General features: G+C 39.1%; 1 protein-coding gene across 3 annotated transcripts in view; it reads left to right on the forward strand.

Moving 5' to 3' along the window:
* The window catches only part of TLN2 (talin 2), a 142,900-nt gene extending 122,787 nt beyond the window's left edge, over positions 1-20,113 (forward strand). For all 3 annotated transcript variants that reach the window (XM_058033114.1, XM_058033116.1, XM_058033115.1), the window contains 8 exons: positions 895-1,002; positions 2,960-3,065; positions 4,695-4,819; positions 11,423-11,548; positions 13,300-13,362; positions 13,457-13,639; positions 15,717-15,842; positions 17,033-20,113. In XM_058033114.1, the coding sequence (XP_057889097.1) occupies positions 895-1,002; positions 2,960-3,065; positions 4,695-4,819; positions 11,423-11,548; positions 13,300-13,362; positions 13,457-13,639; positions 15,717-15,842; positions 17,033-17,161 (966 nt within the window). In that variant the 3' untranslated portion in view covers positions 17,162-20,113. The remainder of the gene's footprint in view (positions 1-894; positions 1,003-2,959; positions 3,066-4,694; positions 4,820-11,422; positions 11,549-13,299; positions 13,363-13,456; positions 13,640-15,716; positions 15,843-17,032) is intronic.
* The last annotated feature ends 6,416 nt before the right edge of the window (positions 20,114-26,529 follow it).

The raw sequence follows: 26,529 nt of genomic DNA on the forward strand, positions 1-26,529 counted from the left end.
CTAATTCCCTGTGTTACAGTAATATTAAATGCAGAAGAGACATTTTAGGATGCTTTACAATGCATGCATAAGAAACACTTAGAGGCCCTTTGCCCTGTTTGAAAATTCCAAAACTGTTCTGAACTTTGTGGGCTTCGGCAGCTCGTTTGAAGCATGCTGAGGATGAGGAAATTCAGTGCTGTTCGTCCCACCTCCATCCCCTCGGCCAGGGTGTGGGGATGAGGAGGGGAGGTGGCTCCTGCGGTTTCCGTGCTCTGCTCATCCCCAGCTGCCCTGCAGAGGGAGCCCAGAGACCAGCGCCGCCCTGCTCGGGATGCTGCGGCTTTGCAGAATAAGTGAGCTGTGAGATAATCCCCATCCCAGCGGGAGATAAGAGAAGCAGGAATGGAAGGAGCTGTTCTGTGAGAGGAAATGCTGTGCGTTTTGGGAACTTCCCCTTGGCAACAAGCGGTACTTCTGCTCAATAAAAAAGTTCCCTAGAAGTTTATTGGAGAAAGTACAAGGCTTGAAGAGGCTGTAGGTTTCACTTTTCATTGAAAATAAAATGGTTGAATTAGTCGGGCTTATGTCAGGTGCCAGACATGACACTCAGTGGAAAGCCTTACAAAGTCCTGACTCTGCTGCAGCTTCTTTCTGTATTTTAGCAGATGGTTCCAGCCCTGCTGTTGCTGTGTTAAATCTCTGTCAAGCTAACAGCATTAATGAGCCCTTGCAGAACTGCAGCTCTGCTGCTTTTCCAGCACCGTTTGCTTACAACAGAAATGGCTGGCCCTTGAGCTCAAATGTCATTTGCACAGTGCAAAAAAAAATCTCCTCCCTTCTCTTTCCCCCATCTCTGTGCTGATCTTCTCTTGTGGGATCCTTTTGGATGCTGATGTTGTTTTGCCTCCTCAGCAAGCATCCTACCACCCAGATGTGAGTGAAGAAGTTCGGGAGAGAGCCCTGCGCTTCGGAACAGAATGTACCCTGGGGTACCTGGAGCTCCTGGAGCACGTTCTCCTGGTGAGGACTCACCTGCATGCACACACTGGCTTGCTTCCAAAGAGAGTTATCTCCCTGCCCTCTTTCTATAGTGACTGCTAGTGACACATTTTTGTCAGTTTGTCACAAGGTTATGCAGTTTTGTCGTCATAGAAAGATAAAGGAAACTCAATATTTCAGCTCTGTGAGACAGGAGGAATACTGGAGTACTTAAATGGAGCTGCATTCTGGATCAGATTGGAGGCAATCTGGATCTGAACCTAAAAAAGGTTGTGACAAAGGAATTAAACTAAGACATTTCAGCATTCTTTTAAGCCCACAATAAACACCAGACATGTTAGGCACAGGGCTGTGCCCCAGACTGAAGAGGTTTCACAATCTTCATTAAGGCACTGTTACATCAGTGTTACTGTTACTCTCACAGCCACACCTACTCCGAGCCATCCCAAAATCCCCAGCCAGCACTGCCTCACAAAGAACCCTCCAGCACATCAGACATGGCACCCCCAAAGCTCTGCATAAAACTTCTACACTCAAATGCAAACTCAGGAACCCTGCTGTCAGTGGGCTTTGCTTGACCATACATAATTATCCCATAATATATTAGTTATCCCATGATATATTAGTTATCCCATAATACTTGTTCTTCTGATGCTATTACTTTTGTAGGAAGCAATAAAATGTGTTTGAACTATTGTTTGTGAGAAGACTTAAATCAGCAATCAGCTTCATGGATGACCAGCAGTTTCTTTTAGGTGGCTCTCAGCTGACATATTAAAGTCTGTGAAACTGAAATTTGCAGCCATAATTGCACATTAGCAAACCCAAATCAGTTTTTTCTGCTGAGAAAAGGGCATGTGTAATTATTTGCATCAACTTGCTGAAATTTATATATAAAGTACAAGTCCAGTCACAGTTGTGCTTGTCACTAGCAGTTAAAATAGTTTTAAAAGAATTGGAACTTGCTAGTGGAATTCTTAGAGCTGTATTGCAGTAAGTGATTTAGCATTAGATGTCTGATCCATTTTTAGTTTAGAGGACTGTGGGGAATTTTTCAGATTTGACCCCTAGAAGGCCAGCACTATGTGTTTCAAACTGAGTGCCAGAACAGACCAAACACTTTTGCTCATTTTATTTCTGTCTCTCTACAAAGTCAAGAGGCTTAAGGTTAGAAAGGCATGTTCCATTTTATTGAAGTAACAGGCCTTTTCTACCTTAAGCCTTTTAACCCTGAAGCCACAAGCAAGTTGTGCCCCCTCATACCCACCCTGTCCCTACCTCAGTGTTGGCTGCCTCTGGTGATTTAGAACCCCTAGGTCTGCAATCTCATTAATTTATAACCTCCAGAAATGCAGATCATGTGGGATGAGGAATCTCTAATTGGTCCATCTGGCACCCTGTGATACAGCTGTCAGTAAGTTCAGTTATACCCTCAGTGCTCAGGCTAGGGATGCTTACAGGGCAGCCATCCTTCTTTGGAAATGATATTTGTTAGGTACAAGAGTTGTCAGATGCAATAGCTAAAATTTCTCAAGCCAGTGCATTAATTGGGTAATGCTGCATTGGGCACGTGGCACAAAGTGACTTGTTTGCTCAAAGCCCTATTGCATTAATCACCTAGCTGGGGGTAGGGCCAGGAACACGCTAATTCCAGCTGAATTCTGCACATCATAATAAAACTTGTAAGTATTAGTGAGAATCCAGAGTGACCTGACCTCCTGCAGATCCATGTGCTCCATCCTGGCCAGTGCTGGTCCATGCTGAGGTGAGGGAAGTCTGGAGCTGTGCAAGGCAGTGCCACTTTCCTGGTGTGCACCCAGCACTGTAGTGCAAGCCTCTGCTCCTAGCCCCTCCTGACAGTTACAGTTCTCTCACTGGGCTTCAGACCATTGCTATACAAAATAAATATTTCACTAGAGTGCCTTGGGAATCCTCCAGCATCCTGGAATCCTTAATAATGTGCATTCTCTTTCTCTAGATTCTGCAAAAAGCAACTCCAGAGCTAAAGCATCAGCTGGCCTCTTTCTCCAAGCGGGTTGCAGGTGCTGTCACAGAGCTTATCCAGTCAGCAGAAGCAATGAAGGGTGAGTTGGGAGCAGGCTCCCAGTGTGCTGTGCTCATTACTGCAGAAATCATGGTCTGATCTTCTGTGTCACAGACACTGCAGGCTCTCCTCAGTTATTTCTTGCTGTTATCAGTACCTGATCCTTGCAAATGAATCTGCACTATAAGCAATTTTCATATATGGGAATCCATTTTTTTTCTCCTCCTTCCCTCCTTATCTCTTAATAGAGTTACTCTTTTTCACAGAACAGTTATCTACATGATGCTATTTCCCTGCTCAAGTAGCTTTATTGAATTCTTCCTGCATCCTCATATATTTCAAAATTTCTGTTTTCGTTTGCTATTAAGGCAAGCCGATATCAAACTTCTTCTATTCCCTAAGTGCTTTTTAAAGATATTTATATTATTCTCATCTTTGGACACATTTATTAATTTCTGGCTACTTTTGCATTTTAATTCATATTCACTAAAATAAAAAAAACACTTCTTATTTCTTTTTCACTTGCTGCCTGTAGAGGATGTCTTTATTCACTTTAGAAGCTTTTTTTGTGGGAAGTAAAATGTGTTTTAGCCATTCACAATTTTCTTTCCTCATTTTCATTTATAGGTACACAATAAAGCTGTAAAGCTGTCTCCTAACAAATTCAACATGTAAATGTTTTAACCTTTGTGAAATGCCTTTTTTTGAAGAGCAACTAGTACATTTTACAAAATTGGGGTTGACTGCATTTATACTTGCTGCCTTTTTTTTTTTACCCTGTTTATCTGCCAGTATTAGGATTGAATACAGAGCATCGTCATTCTGTACAGCATTTGAGCTGAGAAATGGGTTTTAGACCATGCCCTTGGAGGTTATGAACTTCTTCTGGCTGATTCATTGTTTCCCTCAACCCAGAATATGGATGCTTTCTGAATCTTGTAATTCAGAGAATGGTGTTAGGAAATCAAAAATAATAATGCACTGACAGCTTCAAAAAATCTGAAACCACTTCCAGCCAAGTATTCATTTTGTGGATCTACAAAAATTCTTTGAGAAAATAGAAATGCCAAAAAGTCAACAGCAAAAAAAAATTTACCCTTCAGATGTGGTACAGAAACTGCTTTGGCCTTTTCTACATCACTGTTAGACACACACTGCCAGAAGTGTGCTTCCTTCAGGCAGTGCCAGCTTCATCCCCAGGCACTGCCAGTGCACAGATGCCAGGGCAGAGCAGGGGGACTGCAGAGTGTGCTGGGGTGGCTGTGCTGGCTGCAGCCTGTTCTCTCTACCTGTGTCAGACTTCTCAATGTACCCATGGCTTGGTCAAGTTGGCAACCATCTGAGTAAGATCTCTGATAAACACAAGTTGAGTGACAGCTGGTTTTGTTCCCAGTATGGACAGCATCCCTTTTTGAAGCTTCTTTGCTTACACAATTATTATATAAGTTACTGTCCTGAAAAAATAATGCTACTAAATATTTCTTTCCCCTCTGCTTTACAGTTTTCTCTGTGACATAAACCACTGGCTTCATGGCATTATGGCACTAAAATCTGCCTTCTGTGGTGTACATTCTGTATTGGACACTTGAGGTGTGATTGCAATTCCCCCTGTTTGAGTGGCAGCTCACAGTGACACTGAAGTTATTGTCTCCATCTCCATTAATTTCAGGGACAGAGTGGGTGGATCCAGAAGACCCAACAGTCATTGCAGAGACAGAGCTATTAGGGGCTGCAGCATCAATTGAGGCTGCAGCAAAGAAGTTAGAGCAGCTGAAACCAAGAGCCAAGCCCAAGGTGAGTGTCCATCCCCACTGTTTGTTTGAGGCTAACAAGGCAGAGGATGCACACTGCCCATAGTTTGGTGTGTATTTGCTACTGGCCACAATAATGGTGTAAAAAATCAAACCTTGCACGAATTTTAGTGCCACAAAAGTGGCATGAGTTAAGTGCCACCTGCTCTGGATGGCACTTACCCCTGAGGGCAGAGGGTAAAAAGGTGCTTTTCAGGGAGTGAGTCAAGCACCAGCCATAAGCAAGCAAAGGAAGAGGAGCCAAATGTTAGAAATGCTTGTAAGTTATGGCATCATTACTGTTGAATATTTACTTTTCTGTTTCCAAACATTTTACTGCTGTGTAGTCATTCTTACTTGCTTTCTTTTGAAGCCCCTTTGTTCATATCTGAATTTGTGGGATGTAGCAGGAGAAAGCAGCAGTAACACAGTTGGGATTCAAGAGAATGCAAAGGACCTGCAGGATTTTCTAAGGCTAAAACCAGCATTTTCTGCACTGCTTAGAGAGTAGCTGTTTCAGTATAGAATCAGATACATTGCATGATCATTTCTATGTCATTTTCCTGAAGGAAATTAAATTCCAGTTCATTATGATATCAAGTAGTGTTGCATGTTGCCAGGTCCTTTCAAATGTGTCTCTGAGGATATAATAAAATTAAGCCAACATGCAGTACAGAGGGAATATATGAAACTGGTGGGTCCCAGAGAATTGCTACCTTTTGCCTGGTATTAACAGGCAGGTTTTAGTAGAAATTACTGTGTTGTATCTTTTTAAAATTAAAAACATGTTTGGGTGTGTAATTGATGTCAGGAAAGGACTATGTGTCTATTTTCCTCTTTATGCTGCTTTGCAGGTGCAAATCTGTTTTCAAAGTAAAGCTAATGAGAAATCTTTCTAAAAAGCAGAGCCTCAAGACCATTCATTCAGTGTTGGACAATTCCATTGGTGCAGGGTAGTATTTTGTTATTTAGGAGCATCAGATGAAATAGTTCTTGGAAGCTTCAGCCTTTGAGGACCTCTCACCCCCCATTCCCTGTTCAGTGATAGGAATAAATTAGCTCATGAAAAAAAAAAAAGCTCTTTGTCTGCATTTTTTAACAAGTACATCCATTTTGTTTATAAAGAAAAATGGTCCTTTCTAATGAGATTCCACAGGCTGAGTGTGAGGAGTGGAGAAGTCCTCCATCACCTTTTCTATGCAGTCACTGCACAATAGCACATGTGTGTTGCCTGGGAACCATGGAGCAGTTTCCTGCCAACATCTAAGCCCCTCCAGGGTCATTGTAATCTCCCAGTGAATTTCTCAGTTCTCACACCTGCTCATCATTTAACATGTTAATTTGAGTATCCAGTCTCCTTGTGACTTACTGGTTGGTTTGTCATTTTCTGAAACTAAAATTCATATCCAGCTGTTTGTTTGATTTGGGATTTCAGCAGCCTTTGCATCCTTTTCAGATGTTTAATCTCTTTCACAATAAGGATTATAATCCACATCAAAAGCTACAGGAAGATCACAGAGTGGCTCAAACAGCACTTTTTCTGCTGCAGACTTGCAGATTGTATCCTCCCAGAGCAGGATTTCCTGTGGTGAGCAGCCTGTGTCTTCCTAAAGCCATCTTTGGCAACACCCAGGGTGTTGAGTAGGAATGCTTAGACCAGGGAAGGGCTGCTTTGTCTTGTGCTCAGTCTGTGAAAGGCAGGAATCCTGCTTTGGTTAGCAGCAATCATCATCAAGTGAACTTGCAGAGTCCTCAGTTGGTAATTTTAGAATGTCTACCTGCAGGAAATCCATCTTCATCATTACTGCTTGCTGGCTGATTCTCTGTTTTTTCTGAAGTTGTTTTATTAGTGCAGTGAATGGGAGTAATTTGATTTCAGCTTGAAATTTTGATCTTTGTGTTCCAGTCAGTTTGTCTTTTAGCTCTAAAAAAACCACAAATAGCTGAAGGTAGGGTTTCTTCTCATTTGTTTCACCTTTTTTTTTTTTTTTTTTTACTTTTGGATTTATTTTCTTTTATTTCTTCTTTTCCTTGTTTCCTCTTCATATTTTTGCACCTATCATACCCCCCGATGTCTTAAACTGACACAAATAGCATGAGACATCTTCATTTTCTGCTGCTGGGAATCATCTTATCCCAGAGGACAATTTCTAATGAGACACAGTGCTGCTAACTGCTGCCTGTGCTTTATTGCACCATTTTGTTTGTTTAAATCCTGGCTGTTTGGCTGCAGGTGAATGTGCTCCCAACATGCTTAGTGCACTAGTCCACAGCCCCAGTGACACTCTGTAAATATCTGTGTGTCTTCTGAGCTCAGAGGGCTCTCCTGAGCAGTTGTTGTTACTACTGTCTGTAACACAAAACCTGTTCAGTATTCTCCTTGCAGTGTTCAAAGTGAGAAATTATCTGAGAAGCAGAGATCTTTATGGTCTATTAAGCAGGAGTTGGCTGTCATGTTTCCTTTCAGTACAATTATTTTTCCTGAATGTGGACTCTTATTTTTTCAGTTTTCCATTTGGAGAGTCAGTTGTATTGCAATGCAGACACACATTCCTTCTGTTATGCAAACATGCTACTTCCTGTAAAATAACCCCCAAAACTAGTAACTTTCTGAAGAAGAAAACTATTTGGTCTAGCAAAATCTTCATGCTAATACTGGGCAAAACCCACTTTTAAGTAAAAAGGTGTGGTAGATGGGGTACAAAGGAGAGAGCATTGCTGTCCCTCCCCTGTTCTGTGCAGGCCTCTGCCTCCACACATGGGTGTCCTGTAGTCAGGAAGAGTTCCCTGCTGGCAGCTTTCAGCAGTTGGTCCTTTGTTTTTTTTTAACCCAAGATGAATCAAACCTGGATGCCTTTTTCTGCAGGACTCTGTGTGATATGTTTGATATATTAGGTTGTTATTTAATCCAACTATATATCAAACATATTCCTACAGTGTCCTGCCCTGTCTCCGGGGGTTTTAACCTAGTAGAAGGAAATGTGAAGGAGTGGAGTCACTCACAAGCAGGTTTAGAAGACTTCCTGTAGACTCCTAATCTAATCTGGTATAAAATACATACATGGAGTGCTCCTTTATCAGTAGAGTTGCTCTTGGAGGGACTTCTAAGTTGTGTAGGGCTCTTTGTGACAGTGAGCAGCAGCTGACTTTCACTGAGATTCTTATTGTGCTTTCCATGGCTCAGTGCAGTAACTTACTCATATTGGTTTGCTCATTATAAGGTAGAAAATTAGAGGTGCTTGAAAAGAAAGTGGTTTGTCTTTTGTAATTTTTGCTACTGTTTTGCAATGAGATTGGGGGCTCATTTGTTTTCCTATTAACCCTGACTTTATTTATGCTACCCCTAATAATGCAGATGCTGTAGAAAAATGGTTAAAATACAATACAAAACCATATCTTTTTCGTTTTCTTTTCAATAGCATAATCAACATTTCAATGGCATAATCAACATAATTCTAAGGATATTCCATTCTAAAGACTTTGTAGTGAGCCTAATGTTTGTCTGTTCTGGTGACTTAATTTTCCAATCTATTTATAGCTGTACATGGTTAATAACAGCATATTAGCTCAGGCTTGAGGAAAATGAGATGCTGATCTTCATGGGGGCTGCTGGAGGAAGGAGAAGCTTATCCCTTTTGTCCTAGATCTGCTTTTCTAAAGAAACCTGCTCTAAAATCTCACAATGTGACATTTTCTGCCATCATTGCTCTCAACTTTATTCATGAAGGCTGTGAACTGACACATTGTAGGGTACTGTTTATGAGTGTGAACTTAAGGCAGTCCAGGAGACACACTCTTTTAAGAATGAGAATGGTGAAATATTTCCTTTTCTTGTGGGGCATTTTGCTGTGCTCAGCCTTGTGCTGCTCCCTGTCCCTGTTGCTGAGGAATGCTCTGGGTAGAGCTGTGGCAGTAACACAGCCACAGTGCTGGCTGAGCATTGTGCCTCCCCCACTGAGTATCCAGCCCTGGCATGTGGCACACCTGAGAGTGGTGAAGGGAAAACCACAGAGAAGAACTAGAAAAGAAGGATTTCTTAGAAAAGATAAAAAGCCAACAGGCATTCAACAGTTTGAGTGCTGTGTAGGGCTGCTACAGAAATAAATTCTTCACAGAAGGGATCAACTGTCAAGAGGTTTTTTTTACAGAAGTAAAAAAAGTTGTGAGATGTCAGAACATGCAAGACTTGGAAATTTGAGAAATTTAACCTATGGCTTGATCTCCCAAGTCCTGGATTTCAGTATAATTGGAAAGAAAGTGATTGGGCAAACAGGGGAGAAAAAAATCTGTTACCAGATGAGACACTAAGGTTTATTTAGCTGTTTGTTCTCCTGTTGAGCTTCACCTGCTGCCCCACAGTGGAAGTTAATCCAGCCATTGTACAATGGCACTCTTGATTTCTTGGCATTCTCTTTGAAAAGCAGGTAATTTTTGCTTAGGAATTGTGTGCAATATTTAGTCCACTCACTACCCTGAACTGAGATTAAACAACTGCTTTTGTTCAGTATCTTTTTGGTGGCTGTTTTTTCACAAATTGAATTCCATCTGAGCACATTCATAGCTGTCCAGCAGATCACACTATGGCCATGAGCATTTTATTAAATGTCAACAAAGACTGACACTTCCTTTGTAATAAATAAGCAGATATTGAAGTTCTCACTCATTTAAGTCTGAATTCCTGACAGTGCTGACATATAAACAGTAATGCACATAGTGGATTTTATGTTGGAAATGAGAATTTACAAACTTGATAGTAAGAAGTTTTGCACAAAAGTAGAAGTGCAATAACAGACTTTTAAAAGTGCAGTAACAGTCTCCTCAATTTACTGTCAGTCAGTGGTATTTTTGTTGATATTTCTGTTTGTCTTTAGCCAAATCAAAGTCAATAATGCATCTCTTTTAATAAGGACAGTAATTCTGACAGACTGTACTGGATTCCATTTAATCACTCTGGCAATGTCATGATTGAAATAGGAGTTTTATTTATGAAATTTGAGGCCTGTAGAGGACCAATGTGATTGTACTTTGCTATAACAATGGTCATGATGTGGCATTGCAAGCACTGCCAAAATTGTGTGTGGAACATGACTTGCTCACTTTCCAAAGCAATTTCTTTTATTACAAAGACATATACTTTAGTTTATGGGAACAGCCCAATAGCAAGGCAAGACAAATTGTTTTCTGTGGATTAGGTGGCTTTTCTTAAAAAAAGAAAAACTTTAAAGTGCCAGACATCTTTATCTACACATCAGTTTTAATTTTCAGATGATTCAGTTTTTCTGGTGTCTGTGGATGCTATTGTTTCATCTCCTGGACTTTTAGTTATGTGACAGTTATGTGAAGTGCTGTAGGACTGAGTGCTGCTTGATGGGTCATTTTGTAATTACTTATCATTATCCTTTATTATTTTATAATTGACTATTTCATCAAACTGCAGTAACAGGAGAACTAAACCTGATTTAAATTTAGATGGGTGTGCTTAGACTTGCAAATGAGTGCCCAGTTTTTTAACTCATGGCCCTCCTGGCTGGTGTTTTTAAAGTTAGTTGTGTGGCACAAGAACATTGTGGTTGTAGTTAGAATAAACCTATTTATTCTATATATTCTATATAATATTTCAAAAGCCTTATCTCTCACAAAATAGGATGTCCTGATACTGTAGCCACTAGCCCTGCTTGTCATACAGCCTTGGATTCCAGTGGGCTTGTGATTGAGTCTCAAACAAAATACATTCTGTTGGAATATTTTATATAAAAAACAATCAGAATACAAGACCCAGGCCTGGTTCTGTTTAAAATAACAATAACTGTTCATCTCTATCTATTTTGTTAACTGTTCAAAAGATAGTAAGCATGCTTAGATGGACAAATGTTTTCAATATTTGTTTAAATTATTTGAAAGTCAGGAAAGTTTTTATAGAACAATAAATTTACATTTTAAATAGTAAGAAACCCCATTAGGAGGTTTTGCAAATGCTTGTTCAAAGACATTATTGGATGACTGAAGTGCTCCAGACAGAGATTTGGAACTTCAATGTCCAAGATCACTGAACTGCACAAAGCTGCTTTCTGTGCAGTGACAGCTCTTACCAAAAGCTGTTAAATCTCTGCTCTTGCTTGGTATCTACTTTACATTCCTTATTGCAGGTGAATGAGACAACACATATTTATCATTGTTCTTTTTCAATGCCTTAAGTCTTTAAGTGTTTAGAAAATGCTTTCCCTAGTTTAGCAATCTTGGAAGCCACTATTATGGCACTACAGAGATAGTCTTGATAGGAAAGACAAGAATTTCTTTTCAGACCTGCACTTTTCTGAATGTAGTTTAGAGTAGCTCTAGTGGAGTTAATGCATTAGAAAGTTGATGGCTTTGTTTAAATATCTTGTGTGATGCTGTTTCAGTGTGAGCAGGCACAAGGGCAAGCTCTAATACTTTATGTTGACTCCCAGCTTTAGTCCACACAAAACTCCTGTGCAGAAAATGATGTTACAGATCTTACTGACTTTACTGACGTGTTCCAGAATCTTCTTGTCTTTGTATATATCCTCAGTCTGGAAAGTATAATGCTGTCAGGAGAATGTGTAACGTTGTTTTTTCTTGGTTATAGCAAGCAGATGAGACTCTGGATTTTGAAGAACAGATCCTGGAAGCAGCTAAATCCATTGCAGCTGCTACCAGTGCCCTTGTGAAGTCAGCTTCAGCAGCCCAGAGGGAACTGGTGGCTCAGGGAAAGGTGGGTAAACAGGACATGTAGCAACAGTACTGGGGGAAAGCATCAAAAATGAATATAGTCTCCTAAAGGTTCTGTTAAACAGTAGGAAGGAGCTTTGGAATGACTAATGAAAATGTGAATTGTTCTGCTCATCACAATACATGGCCCAGACCTGGTTCTGTTTAAAAAATCCCACAGTTACATTTATTTCAACCTCACAAGTGTAATCAAGTTCTTGACTCCTCAAATTACTCAGTCATGGGGAGTTTTGCTGTGGGGCTTTTTCACTTCATGAAGATCTGTGATTGAAGCTGGTAATGTACAGTCCCACACAACAGTTTGGGGATCCAAAACCAAATGTCACCATGTCCAATACTGCTCTGGGCCAGAACAGCAGAAGGCCTCAGTAATTGTGCCCTCAGTGACTTGTGATTCAGTGGGGACACAGGCCTGCATGTCAGTTCAGGACATTTCAGTGGCTGTGCTTGTAGTTATTGCTGCAGGCGATGGAAGGAGTGTTTACAGCACATGACATCCTTTTGGTGTGCTCAGAATTGAGATTTTTGTAAATCATTTCACATCCATCACTATTTTTCACAGTCAGTATACTCTGAAAGATAAAATCTAAACATCAACCAGGTATGTTGCCTGTGAGAACAATTATTATAGGATCATTGTTGTTGTATAGCTCTGGTTTCCATTTTCACCTGACTGTTAACTCAGAGCAGGCTCTGTCATGGATCCCACAATCAGGCTCTGCTGTCTCTTCAGCCTGGGCTCTGGAAAGCTTGTGCTTTTGTTTCTAACAGAACCAACAAGCACTTCATCTGTGCTCTGCCTAAACATATCTGTTCAGGGGATGATGAGGCAAGAAAAACTTGAAACCTAAATACTTTAGGGGTTTTTTTATAACTGATTTTTTTTTAAGTTGCATAAGTGTCATCACAGCCATGAGAGAACATATCTTCTGTTTATGTTGATGCTGTACTTAATAATTTGATTTAATTCCCTGGAATTCTCATTATGCTTGAATGCCTGTTTACATTTCTTTTAAAACACAAGTTTCTGGACCATGTTTACATTTCACATCTTGGAGCTTCTCTCCAAAAACCACCCAGACCCATGCAGCTGTGGGGATGTGGGTCTGGCAACCAACTACAGGGTTTAGCTTCATTGCTTTCATCCAATATGGGAAGAAAACTGTCTCCAAATTGTTGCTGGTACTGCTGATGCCATGAACACTTCAGTGGAAAAGCCATGCAGAGAAATGAGCTGCTCTCCTGAAGTGCCATTATTGGGCATAAAGGCACGTGGGGGCTTCCCCGTGAAGCTTTCTGATCTTCTGTACCTTCCCACAGTGCTCAGATCAGAAGAGATGAAAGAATAATGTAAATTCAAATGTATTATGGAGACAGAAGTAAGTTATTTTAAAGCCTGGGACTTAAGGAACTGCTGCTTCAGCTCTTGCTTCAGCTGTGGTTTCAACCACCATAGTCAGCTAATTACTGGTTATTCTGGTAATTACTCCTGTGTGTTCCAAGAATGGGTCAGCTGAAGCAGTACAGTAAGCTGGACACTTCCTGAGCAGGCAGATGTGTGCTGGAAGCACAGTCACTGTGACAACTGACTTCCAGTTGGATTTTCTGCTCTTGAATGTGCTGGGCACAGTCACAGGTACAGGTGTTTGCTTTTTTCATGGATTACTGAGTGTCTGAGACAGAGCAATTGAATTTTCTGTTTTCTTGTAAGCCATCTCTGAACTGTTTTTTCAGGTTGGAGCAATCCCTGCAAATGCAGCTGATGATGGACAGTGGTCTCAGGGACTTATTTCTGCTGTGAGTAACTACTTCTCTTGAGAAAACTGGCACATTCTCTTAAGAAATAATATCTGTGAGAATACCCAGTGGCTTTTTTTTTGCTGCCTTCTAGGCCAGAATGGTGGCAGCTGCAACCAGCAATCTCTGTGAAGCAGCAAATGCCTCAGTGCAAGGCCATGCCAGTGAGGAGAAACTCATCTCATCTGCCAAACAAGTGGCAGCTTCTACAGCACAGCTGCTTGTGGCTTGCAAAGTGAAGGCTGATCATGACTCTGAAGCCATGAGGAGGCTACAGGTACCTGTGTTTAATTACTGAGAACACATGTAGTGCTGTGTGAACACTGTTTCAGCACTCCAGGATTATGCACGTGTTCAACAAAGTATTTCTCTAAGTGCTAAGGTTGTGGTCAGACTGCCTTTGTTCCTAGGAGTCAAGAGACAGCAGTTGTAGATAGAGCATTTCTAAAATGGACAATCATTGTTAGACAAAAATAAGAGGAGAATCTAATGCAACATCTCAGTTGAGGTCTGAGTGAGCTTCTTGACATAAAACTGGTTCCCTTTTATGTTAACATCCATTTCATGTTGGGCTTCTCTCAACTGCTGCTGAATTACCACTGTGTTTTGATGGGTAAAATGTAAAGTCTCTGGAGGTTTTGTTTGAGGATGGTAATTTTTAAAATTACCACAGCCTTCTCTGCAGGCTCAGCCTGGAACATACAACTATTTCAGCTGCTTTTTTTATACCACCTTTGGTGAACAGTGAAAATTCCCTTTTTTCTTGTACTTGCACAGCTGCTACTAATGGACATTGAGTGCAACAGTTCATGTATGGCTGGGCAGAATCAAATTCAACAGAAATACATATGACAGAGTATCTCTCTGAGCATGAGGAACTGATGTTATCATTTTTTTCAAAGTAGAAACATGGTTTAAATATTTAGGAGGGAAAAAATATATGACTGTGTGAAAAATCTACATGTTTCTACAGCAAACAGTGGTATGTCATAGGGGAGTTATAGGGCTGAGATGGTTTTAGTGCTTTACAGTCAATCCATGTAGATTGACATTGCCAAAGGGTGTGGGGAAGGTGGCAGTAACTGGAATAATGCAATTTGCTCTGTAATATCTAGGTGCCAGGATGGGGGTCTGAAGGAATTTTAAATGCAGAACAAACAATAGAAACAGGAAAAATTCAACTACTAGAGACTTTTCTCAGCTCTGACAGGAAATTTGGGGTTCTCAGTCATTGTGGGCAAATATTATTAAATAGACATCAAATGTGAGAAATTGGAAGGGAATGTGAAAAGGAAACAAGCCCAAGCATGGACTGAAACTGAACTTTGCCATTTTACCAAGTTTCATTTTAGTCCCAGAATGAATGATGAAAGGAAGAGCAGTTTGCACTTGGAAATCATGTCCTTTATCATAGCAAAAACAATGAGTTGATGTCTACTAAACATTTTTTCTGGTGGACATGCCAAAACTACTGAGACTTTTCAGCTGGCTTTGCCCCCAGCAGAAATGTTTTCCATAGCTTTAATCAATAGGTTGGATTGAGGACTTTGAGTGTCTTGGTTTTTTCCTTCATACCCCAATTTGAACTGCATTTCCCATGAATGTAAATTTGGACTGCACTGTTACAGAATCTTCCAAAACTTAATGAAGCAATTGGAAATGTTTCCATTCTTTCTGGATGAGCTCCAGAGTGAGCAGAGTAAATTTCAAACAATTTATCCTTGGGACATCTCAGTGAGGAAGACTTGAAAGTGAGATGCAGCTGGAAATATGGGATAGGAAAAAAATATATATATTATATAACAACAACAACAACAAAAATATATATATATATATTCAGACAACAAAAGAAATATTTTGTAGAAACAAAAGATATGTATTACAACAAAAGATACATATTACAAATATTTGACTGTTTCTCTGAGAATTTTTAGGAAGTAAAAGTTTAAATGTGAGATAACCCTGGCTGTGTAAGTTGCTAACTTGCCCTGATTAAAATCCATTAATTTAAAAAAATTATTGTTTTATAATATCTTTATACACTAGTTTTTAGTTTCTGTTCTTCTCAAAAACAAAAGTCTGATCAGTAAATTATAAATTGTAATTTCATCCACTGCTTTATTTCAAACTGTAGGAAAAAAATCTCATTTGTGACTTCTCCAACTTTCAGCTTTTTGAAGAAAGGAATTTTGTTTTCTCTGTATCACTGATTTTCACAGATTAATTTGCTTTTCCCTGGGGAAAAAAACCCCATACCTTTCCTGTGCAGTCAAGCAAAGATGTTTGTTTTGATGTTCAGACAAATCCATGTTAGTTATTTTCTTTTTATTCAATTTCTTTTTTTTTCCTCCAAGGCTGCAGGAAATGCTGTCAAGCGTGCATCAGACAATCTTGTCAGGGCAGCCCAGAAAGCAGCGTTTGGAAAAGCAGAGGATGATGACGTTGTGGTCAAAACAAAGTTTGTGGGTGGCATTGCTCAGGTTGGTACCATCAGTCCAGAAATAAACCCAGCACAGAAATGAGGGGTGTTACAATGTCCACCTGCTGGACAGATCTACTGAGAAATCCGTGATCAATTACTTGAGAAATCCATGATTAGTTACTTGAGAAATCCATGATCAGTTACTTGAGAAATCCATGATTAATTACTTGAAAAATCCATGGTCAGTGACTTGAGAAATCCGTGATCAATTACTTGAGAAATCTGTGATCAATTACTTGAGAAATCCATGATTAGTTACTTGAGAAATCCATGATCAGTTACTTGAGAAATCCATGATTAATTACTTGAAAAATCCATGATCAGTTACTTGAGAAATCCATGATTAATTACTTGAAAAATCCATGATCAGTTACTTGATGCCTCCTTACCATGGAACCCCTGATATAAGAGCAGTGATGTCCTGTGTGGTAGCTGCACTTCTCCACTGAGCATTTGCTGTAAGAGCAGATTAAATGAATAAATCTTTTCAGAATTCTCTCATGTAGTTTAACTGTTCCCAAATCTTAATGAAACAATGATTTTGCATGTATTTAAGCAAAGAAATAAAGAAGGAGAGATAAGAACCAATGAGGCTTTGTTGCTGTGACCATAATAATTATTGGGAAATAATAACAATATTTAAAAGATTTCAAGGCTCTGAGGTATCAACTTTTAGATTCCTTATAATGAATGAAGTACATCATATACTGTACATGCTACTTAAAATATACTGGGCTTGATTATTTCTGCATGTCTGTACTGCTGTCATTTTTTCTTTGGCATTCTGAGATGCAGGAAAATACTGTGGATGCCTGCATGAGGAGAGTTCAATTTTACTGTCAATCAGATACTGTGTTAAGACATAGTGCTTATTCTACATGTTCTAAATCTCCACCTTGCTGAATGTTGGGAGAATGCAGAACTGTAAAATTCAGAACTGTAAAATTCATCATGGATGCATGGTACAACTAAGGTGGTAGATTCTTTTTTTCTTTTATTCAAGTGGAAACAGAATACTTTTCTTGATGGCCTAGTCCTGGCATCTGGAAAAATTTGAGCAATTCCTGATGAAGTCATTGAAGTTAGGTGCTTCTCTGGAGAATGCTCACATGGCCAGCTGTGACTGTGGCGTCATTAGGGAAAGAAATATTATTTTACACAGTATTCCTTGCTGTTTCTGTTTTCTAGATTATTGCAGCCCAAGAAGAAATGCTGAAGAAGGAGAGAGAACTGGAAGAGGCAAGGAAAAAACTGGCTCAGATCCGCCAACAGCAATACAAATTTCTACCCACAGAGCTGAGAGAAGATGAGGGTTAACTGTTAACCTGCTGAGATTTTTCTTCCTTTTTATTATTTTTTTTCTTTTTTTTCTCTTTTTTTCTTTTAAAGAAATAAGCTAAAGGGGGACAGCACATTGAGAACTGCTCTGACAGCATACTGATAAGCCAAGCACTTAGCTAAATAAACTGCCTCTCATAGCTTTGGATGAGCAGAGGGCAATAAACAATTGTTCTTTCCCACCTGCTCAGCTGAGGTGCATGATGATCAAACAATGGTACAGTGTTAGGTTCATCATTCCTGTTCCTCCCTTGATTTGTATCTCAGGAGAGAATGTTTCACTTTTTACTAAAGATACTAAGTCAGTATTATTGTCACTTTCCTGATGCTGGAGGTATTTATCAGTCCTTGACTTGTTCTAAAACATTGATAAGATTAAGTAGGAAAAGAGTCAAGAAGTCTTTTATATGATAAATATCCCATGAGCTGGTGGTTGTCCCCCAAGTACCCTTGTAAAAAGAAGACCAAGATGGAGAAGGATGTATTGCTGAGTGGAGAAACACACACGAGTGTGGCTTTGAAGAAGCCTGTCCTCTTTCAGTGTTATATGGCTGGTTCACCCCAAAACTGGAGGAATTGTCTCTGCAGCTGTTTGCACTACTAGTATTATTCCTTACCTGATACCAACAAGCTTCTGCTTGTGCAGTATTTAGGTTTACATAATGTGGCAATAGCCATTCTTTAAAGAGCTCAAAAAACAAAGAAATGGAAACCTTGTCACTGCCTCAATAATAGCAGGTTCATGAAAGAAAATGCTGTTTCAATTATATACCTCTAATGTGTGACTACTTTTACAGTATTATACACACATACACATGCTCTAACATTGGACTGAATCGTTTGCATTTTGTTTTTTAATTGAAATTATCTGGTTCGTACTGTGGTATTTCTGTTAGAATGTATCTCATTTAAAAAAGGGAAATGCCCAGTACAACAAAAGACTATCACAACTCTTGTTATTATTTTAATAATTACATTTATAATTATTATGTTTTGAAACCTGTGGGAATTGTAGGAGAAAAGAATAAGTGATTTACAAGTAGATTTACAATTTTTCCTGTAATATATTTTTTAAAAATTTGGACTCTAGAGAGTTTGTTTTCACAGTTGCTATTGATGAAAAAGTATTCACCAAGGAATTGCAGAGAAGGAATAGCAGCAGTCTATCAGCAGTCTTTGTGCAGAAAGGTACAGTATGCTCTCAGTATCTGTTGTGACCTAAATAGCAATTTGGGTAGAGTAACATATTTCACTATGTCAAAAAGAGAACACAAATCACAGCAACTTTAAGTAGCAAGAGCTAAACTATTTGAATAACTACAGAAACATCATCTTTCCTAACAGTAGTTTCCAACTCCTCTCAAGCCCTCCTAACAACAATGGCAAGTCTGTTTAGGTCAAAGGATGCTGCCCCTGCAGTCCTCCTGAAGGCTGGGCTGTCCTTACATCCAGCCAGGTACGTTCAGCTGAGCCTGACCTGTGTTCTGTGCATCCCCACCTCGTTGTCCTTGCTGCAGGAAATACCTGTCTTGTACATCCCCAGTAACCCCCAATGGTAGTTCTTCAGTTTAGATAGTGCTAACTCCTCATTTAAGTTACCTGCATGAGACAGAATTATCAGGAATTTTGTTACACTAGTACTAAATATATAGCAAAAATCTGCTAGAGAATTAATAAATATTGAAGTGTAAAAAGGTTTTTATTGTCTCTTCTCTGATACTGACGTATTTCAGATTCAGTAGAGTTGCTGGAAAATACACAATCATGAGGAAAATAAACTGGTGTATCCCAAATGGAATCACTGGCATTGACAGATGTGCTGTGATGTGTAGGCTTGTGTGTAAATGCAAACCCTGTCCTATCAGAGATGTGCAATTTTGAGTTCTTTCATTTGCCACTTCAACACAATTTAGGTTTTTGTTCAACTCACTGTGAACAGTGTCACAGTCTGGAGTCCTCCACCAAGAAAAAGGCTTTCTGTAAGTCTTTGGGCAGAAGGCTAAACTGGTATTTATTGCTGTAAGACCTGAATAAAGACTGCTCAAGTGATGGGGATTTTCTGCTGCTGTTGGTAGGTTCAACTCCTTTGCAGCTTATGCCTTTCTTTTTCTTACCTGCACAGCTTCAGTTTCTGATCTCTTTCAGAAAGATCTGCAAGACAGATTTGCTACTACTTCCCTTCCAACCTGCCTTTAAGTGTTATTTGATCTCATTAAAGCATGAAGAAAGATGATGCTGTCTTTAACACCATGCCACTATTTTATTGTAGGGATAATACTGATGTAATATACTTCAGTCAGGATGATATCTGCCAGTTTGATATAAGCCAAAAAACCTTTTCAAATGCAGCTATGTATGGAAAAGATATAGCTAGAAAACTTTATCAGTATGTAGAAGGTAAGAGCATGTTCAAATTGTGCTCCAGAGAAAAGTGTTTGGGAAGTCCATTTTGGCACAGCTATTTTGAGACTTCTCTGTTCTGATTTAGTGCCCCCTCTTACATGACAAAGTATTTTTTCCTTAGCTCACTGCTCCATGGAGGAACCACAGTCAGGTGAATAGCTGAGCTGGACAACTGAAGTATTTTTTTACTCAGAATTTTGGGTCTTCATTTGTCAACCATTAAGAGAATATAAGGTCATCCAAAGTCTTTCAACTTTTTTCTTGCTGTTATAATTTGCAGTATTGCTGAAGTTCACATGTGAACATCTGTGGAGTTTGGAACCAGTCCATCCATTTCTTTGGCATGGGAACTTGCAGCAGGAAGTGACAAATTGGAGTAAGGGGTAGATGCTAATTAATAAGAAGGACAGATGTTTACTTTGTTCTGTTAACTTGTGAAATGATGAATGAGCTCTGTTGTATCTCACCCTTCTTCATGTGGAATTCACTCTGAGAATTGTATGCAAATTAAAAACAAAATGCCTCAAAGTTCTTTGTGTACAAATAGTCTAATGTCATTTCCCCAACTGTTCAAAAATTGAATATTTCATTGCTTGTCTAAACTTTTATCCTTCAGAAGACTCAAAAGTTAGAAAAGTTCTGAAACAGAAATTGAATTCCAGACTTTTTTGTATGTCCCTTTCCCTTTGATTTTCTGCTTGTTCATTACTTAATTGCTAATGAAGGGAGGAGTACATAAATCTACAAACCTCCTCAACCTAAATATGTTGAGATCATGAGTGCATTTCTGGTTTTCATCAGTCCTTATCAAACTGATAAAATATTCAGCCCAGGAGTATGGCATTTATCATCCCTACATATTTTGTAACCTCTTGGGGTTTGGGTTTTTTCCCCTTTTAGGAGTGGGCTTGGTTTAGGGGCAGGTAGCTTACACTGGAAATTTTCTCCTTTTGTAATTGCATCATGGTTAACAGAGAGAATGATCTGCCCGGAATTGTAATGATTTCTGAAAGCTGCATTTCCATATTCATGTTACTTCCATTAAACACATTGTGGTTGGTCGTGGTAATGGAACATCACATTTCTGTGGCACAGTTAATGATGCCAAATGCAAAAACTGTTTAGTCACATGAGTCACAACTCTGTCACAAATTGCCCTCATTTACTGAGCTATAAGTGCCATTCTGACACTTTTTAAAAAATAAAATGCAGTATAAACCCCTGGTTTTTCTTCCAATTATCACTTCGTTGCAGTGGAAGAACCTTCTTGAAGATAGTTTTGAAATTTTATGCTGAAGTTTCTAGGGGTTTGAGCTCTCACTTTAATGTCTTCCTTTCCTTTTAAGTTTTAACCTCAAGAGAAGTGCAGTGAAGTTTGTAGTCATGCTACCATGTAGAGTATTTATCTGGCCATAAAAATAAGTAATATATTTTAGTTTGGTCTTCACCAACAATAAGCTCCTTGAAAGATTTTCCTTTTCCTTTTCCTTTTCCTTTTCCTTTTCCTTTTCCTTTTCCTTTTTCTTTTCCTTTTCCTTATTTCTTTTTCCTTTACTTTCCTTTCTTGTTTCCTTTCTTTTCCTTTTTTCCCCTTTCAGGTATTTGTAACTTGCAAAACATTATATTGCTTCTTAAGCAAAATGAGGCTGAAGTTGCCTGTGAGAGGTTAAAATCACTTGCAAAGGATTGTTTTGCTCCTTAAGCACAATAAGGCTGAAGTTGCCTGGAAGAGTTTGAAATTCCCAGGTGACAGAGAGGAATGTTCCATTTCAAGTTCTGCTGCACAGACAGAACTAGGAGTGCTTATTTTATGATATCTTTGTATCAGGTATTCTTTGTGATTATTCAATATCCATAAACTAGAGTACATGTTAAGCACACAAATATATGGAAAAATCAAACACCAGTTATTCAAGGGTGCTGGATACTTGGTGTTGTTCAGGTTATTTTGGGGGGAAGGCATGTTTTGCTTTTATATTTTAATGATTTACATTTCATTCAACATTTTTCCATGTCAGATATAACTGTGTGTAGGTACTCCAGGTTTCCATAGGAAAACTGTGCCAGAACTTTGCCACTGCTCAGCTGCATTAAAGTACTTTGATGTCATTACCAGAGGAGGTTGTTTCTGGCATAATTACACTCATGTCAAAGTGGGATCTTCTGGGCATTCTGTGTGCTCATCAAGAGGCTCTCCAGATGTGGATGTTACACCTCTGATGATGTGATAGCTTTTTTCACTCATTTTTCATGACAGAAACAAGCCTGAAGAAGCTCCTTTTTAATGATGGTTAGCTGAATAATGAATTGAGGAGCTATAGAGGCCCTAGACATGTTTTAGGCTAAAATATTTTCAAATATCTGTGAAAATAGATGCTTTAAGCTACTAAAAAAAAAAAAAGAAATTTAGCAAATTTGCTGCGTGTTTGTATTTTTGGTGTAGCACAATTTTAATTTGTGTTCAGAACATTATGGCATTACTTTAGAGAGTCCAGGAAAATTAGTTCTATTTGCTTGGACCGTATTGCCTAACCACAATGTTTGACATGCTTGGATCCCTTTTGACCTTACCTTTCTTTACAGATCTGTTTGCCTTTGCCTTCCTCTTATCAAATTGGATTTTTTCCCTCCTGGAACATCTTTTATCAATATATACACTTCAGTTTTTCACCTGTGCAAGTCAGTTGTGTTTAGTGTGGCAGAGAAAATACTACTATGTGGGGTTTACCCATACACTGCCTAATTTGGATGGTGTAAAGCTCATCTTACAAACATGATTTTATTTCCATCCTGCTTATTTTCTTCAAGTATATTTATTTATTTTTAAAATGGGTAACAAGGGCTGCTGACTTTGTACCATTCCAAAATGTCCACTGTGAGGGTTTATCCAGGTGAAGGAGGTTTCTTTTGGCACAGTTATATGTAACAAGTTCTGCTATGAAGTTAACCATCTCTTTATTAAAAAATTACATGGAGCATTAAGTTTAGAAGGCCAGAACTTATGATGAAAACTTGCTCATGGTACTGAATTACATGTTAATTTAACAGTCAGAGGCATTTTCAAGTTGTGGGAAAGAGGCTGCATTAGGACAGTGAGAGAATGTCACTGGCTGTTTTTAAATACATTTCTTGCTCTTAAAGTGCTGAATTTAATAAAACAAATTGGAATTTTCAATGCCACACAGATCAATATTCAGCACTGCCTATGCTGTTAGTAAAACCCTTTTGTTATAGAATAATTGCCTGTACTGTGCTCCATCTTCTCTGAACATGGTACAAAACCAGGTCTTCGTGGCTGTTTGTATTTTGTAAGTGGGAGCTGACCAAGTATAAAGGTTAACAGGGAGGATTCTTCCAGCATTATAGTTTATGATCTTTGCATTCAAACTGCATTGAATATTCTAAGTTATTGATTAAAATATTAATTTGAATATAAGCCACCAAACTGTTGACCTGATTAAGTCTTGGAAAGAGTGTGAGATTCTGGGGCAGTGGGTATGTTATAAATGTGTTTGCACTGTATTGTGCATTTTCCAGTTCACCCTTAAGTACATTTTGTGTATTAAGGATGTGCTGCCAGACAGAAGTTTATCAGCCTTGGTTCCAAACCAGAAAAAGTATTCATGTCCCAGCTCACCAAATGCTGTAGCACATATTTACATTATTTTAAAAAAAACAAACCTTCATTTTCTGTCTGCAGGCCAGTTGCCTCAATTTGGGATTAAGCCCCTGCTAAAGAGATTTCCAAATGACAGTGTTTCAGACCTTTTGGCCCATGGGCTTTATTGCTCTGCTGCTAGACCACCTTCTCCATCATACCCATTCCAAGATCACCACAGTAAATTTCAAGCATTAACAAAAATAATCTACCCTTAGAAACTATTTCTTATTTCTCCTTTGCAGAGCACTACAAATGGAGACTCCTATATGGACACTCATACAAATGAGTCACTCCTGTTGTACAGATGGCAAAATTATGTTGCAGGAAGGGAGATAATTTGTTCAAATCCATAGAGCAGGTTGCCCTGAATGCAATAACCAGTCCAGTTTGTGTGATCCACATTGAACTAGACAGACCAGTAGAAGCAAAGAGTTAATACTTACATTCCCATCTAGTTCATATATCCATTATTTTGTGCATTAATGTTTCTGCACTCTGTCAGTTCCAGAGAAATCAAATGCATTCTTTATTGGTAACTGTATAGCAGAGGGACTTCAACAGTGATTGTGATTAGAGCCAAGAATAACCATCTTTCACTGCCAAGGTTTTAGACAAACATCCTGTCTTCCAGAGTTGAATTTAATCTGCAACAATCTTTGCTCAGTTCCTTGCCTTTGCCTTATGTTGTAACCACTTCTGTTAAGGCACCAGCCTCAGTTCCCTTCCATTTAGGATTTACTGCACTTTTTTTCTCTGAATTTTTCTACAAGAAAAGTGACAGTTTGAGAATTTGGACAAAAGCTTTGCAGCTTATTTAAATCAGCCTCCTGCCTTCCCAAAGCTTCCTGGAAAATACAATGAAACTCCTGAGGCACTGAAGCCTTCAGTGTGACAGTTTTAGCCACAGAACCCGTTTTGAAGTTTACTCAGAGATGCCTTTAGTCAGCTGCAGTGATTCTGGTCTGTCTGCAATTACTTACTCTTTGCCTTCAGCTATATAAGCATGAATATTTTCTCTCTTCTAAATATTCATCTTTTGTTTGCATTTTTTAATGGTAAATGAGTTGAAATGACACTATGTTTCTAAAAGGCTAGCACAGTTTCTCAAGATCCAGTCTCATGATTATGTTTTAATAAGTTTTTTAAGACTGAACTTTTGCTTTATGAAGTCAGCAGTGATTTCAGCTAAATGTTTGTGTGTGAGTGTAACTTTAAGAATGTTTCTTTTTGCCTTAGAAAAATGAAAGTGAGTGAGAACTTTAATGTCATGTTGCTGATCTCATATATATTGCTGATCTTTTCTGATCTGGGACTTGTGTTAGTGAGATTTCACATGTGAAAACTGGGGAAAAAAAATAAGAGTTCAACAAGATGACCTCAGAAAAAGAGCTCCATCGGTCATTCCACTGTGCTTGGCTTGCATTCCAGTTGCCATACTCTATCATTTGGTGGTGATAATAAGGCTATTTAGGGTCATTCTCAAACTAAACCACTGCTGTCACATGCCTATGATGCCTCCAGATGCTGCAGCTCAGCAATTCAGGCCACAGAGAAAATTTTCTGGTTAGTTTCTTGACTGTTCAGGAGTCATCTCAGATCCCTTCCAAATCACAGGAGTGGCTCCTTACTACATGACCAGATCCCTCCTATTTTGGTTTGTTCAAGATCTTTTTATTTGAAAATAGGCTAGATGCAAAAGTTTATCTTCAAAGGATGTCTGTAGGAATGTGCCCCCTGTTGAGAGAGATACAAAACTATCATTTGTCCCCCTAAAAAAGAAATAAGCCCAGAGGTTTCTCTCCTCAATTAGGTGGAAATACACCTCATAGGACCTGGGGGACTTCACCTCAAACCTAAGGATGGCCAATTGGACAGGAGCTAAAAAGTCCCACCTGAGCAATTCACTAGAAAAAGAAGAGAAAAAAGAAACCAATGGCTTTTTTGAGGTGTTTACCAGGAGCAAGAACCTCTTGCATCTGGCTTGGTTTTTCTCTGTAAAGAGTTTTGTTATTTTGCCTTTTATAAAAACTTTTTGTTTCCAACACCACCACAGAAGCCATCCTGTTGATTTTATGCCTGCTAAGGTATCTTGGGTGTGAAATACATCTCCAAGAGCTTATGAGACCTAACTCAAGGAGACCCCTATTTCAGATGTCCTACTTCTCTCCTGGAACTGGAAAAACTGAATATGCTGAGTATTTTGTAGACTGAATGTTTTGTAAAATAAAACAGGCTGCCATTGAACCCATCTCAGAAGAGGTCAGAGCCTATTCCCTATCCAGATCTTCTTCCCTATCTTAAGGATAACACCCATTAAAAGAGAACCTTCCAGTTAGTTGTTTTTCAAAAGTATTTGCTTGCAACAAAGTTCAAACTGCTTGATGCCTGTGTAGATTCAGAATGGGTAGATTCATGATGCCAGTTGATGAAGACAGCAGGTGCTCCCCTTTATTTTGTTGTTTCATACCCTTCCTCCTCCTGCCAGTCATGCTGTGTGGTTCCTGGGATCCAGAGCTGCTGGATAGAATAGAAAGTTGCCTGTGGTTCCTTCTGGGACTGCAAGGCAGGCACAGGTCAGGGAGTGGCTCTGGGATTTGCAGAGGTCTCTCTCTGCTGGGTCACATTATTGCAGCAGAACTGAGAAGCCAGCACAGCTTTGGGTATGTGGGAATGTGTCCTAGAAATGGGGCTGGCCAAACCCTGCAGCACAGGCAAGTCTAAATCCTGTGCTGGAGACAAAAAAGAATCCCTGTGACCAAAGGTAGAGGGTCAAAACATGAGATAAGAGCTTTCCATCCTTTAAGAGACATAATGAAAGACATTGCTGCATCTTTACTGTTGCAAAAGGGCAACAGAATAAGGACTGGGGGAACTTTACTTGGATTTTCCTAGCAGGTAAATGCTGAGTTACTTTGAATTTTATAGAATGGTTTAGCAAAATTGCAAAAATACATTAATTGAGACAGCAAGCAGACCACTTGAGACTTGTTTCAGATATTTGCTTCCAAACAAGGATTACACCATCTCTAGTTGCTCCCTGCTGTAGTGGAGTATCCAAATGGTGAGTCAAACTTGCAGTGACACTACTTATGGTGAATTACAGAATTATATTTAAAATCAGGTGAACTCAAATGTTTTTAGTCCCTTTTGATCTTGCAGCAAAGTAAATAGTGGCTTTTGAGACATCTGTGCATTTCTGTGAGTCCAAGCCACCTTAGAGTTCAAACAAAAATATATGCAATAACTGAGGCATGTTAAAAGCCATGACTTCATTTCTTAGAAC

Source organism: Melospiza georgiana, chromosome 13 (assembly GCF_028018845.1).
Source record: "Melospiza georgiana isolate bMelGeo1 chromosome 13, bMelGeo1.pri, whole genome shotgun sequence".
NCBI lineage: Eukaryota > Metazoa > Chordata > Aves > Passeriformes > Passerellidae > Melospiza > Melospiza georgiana.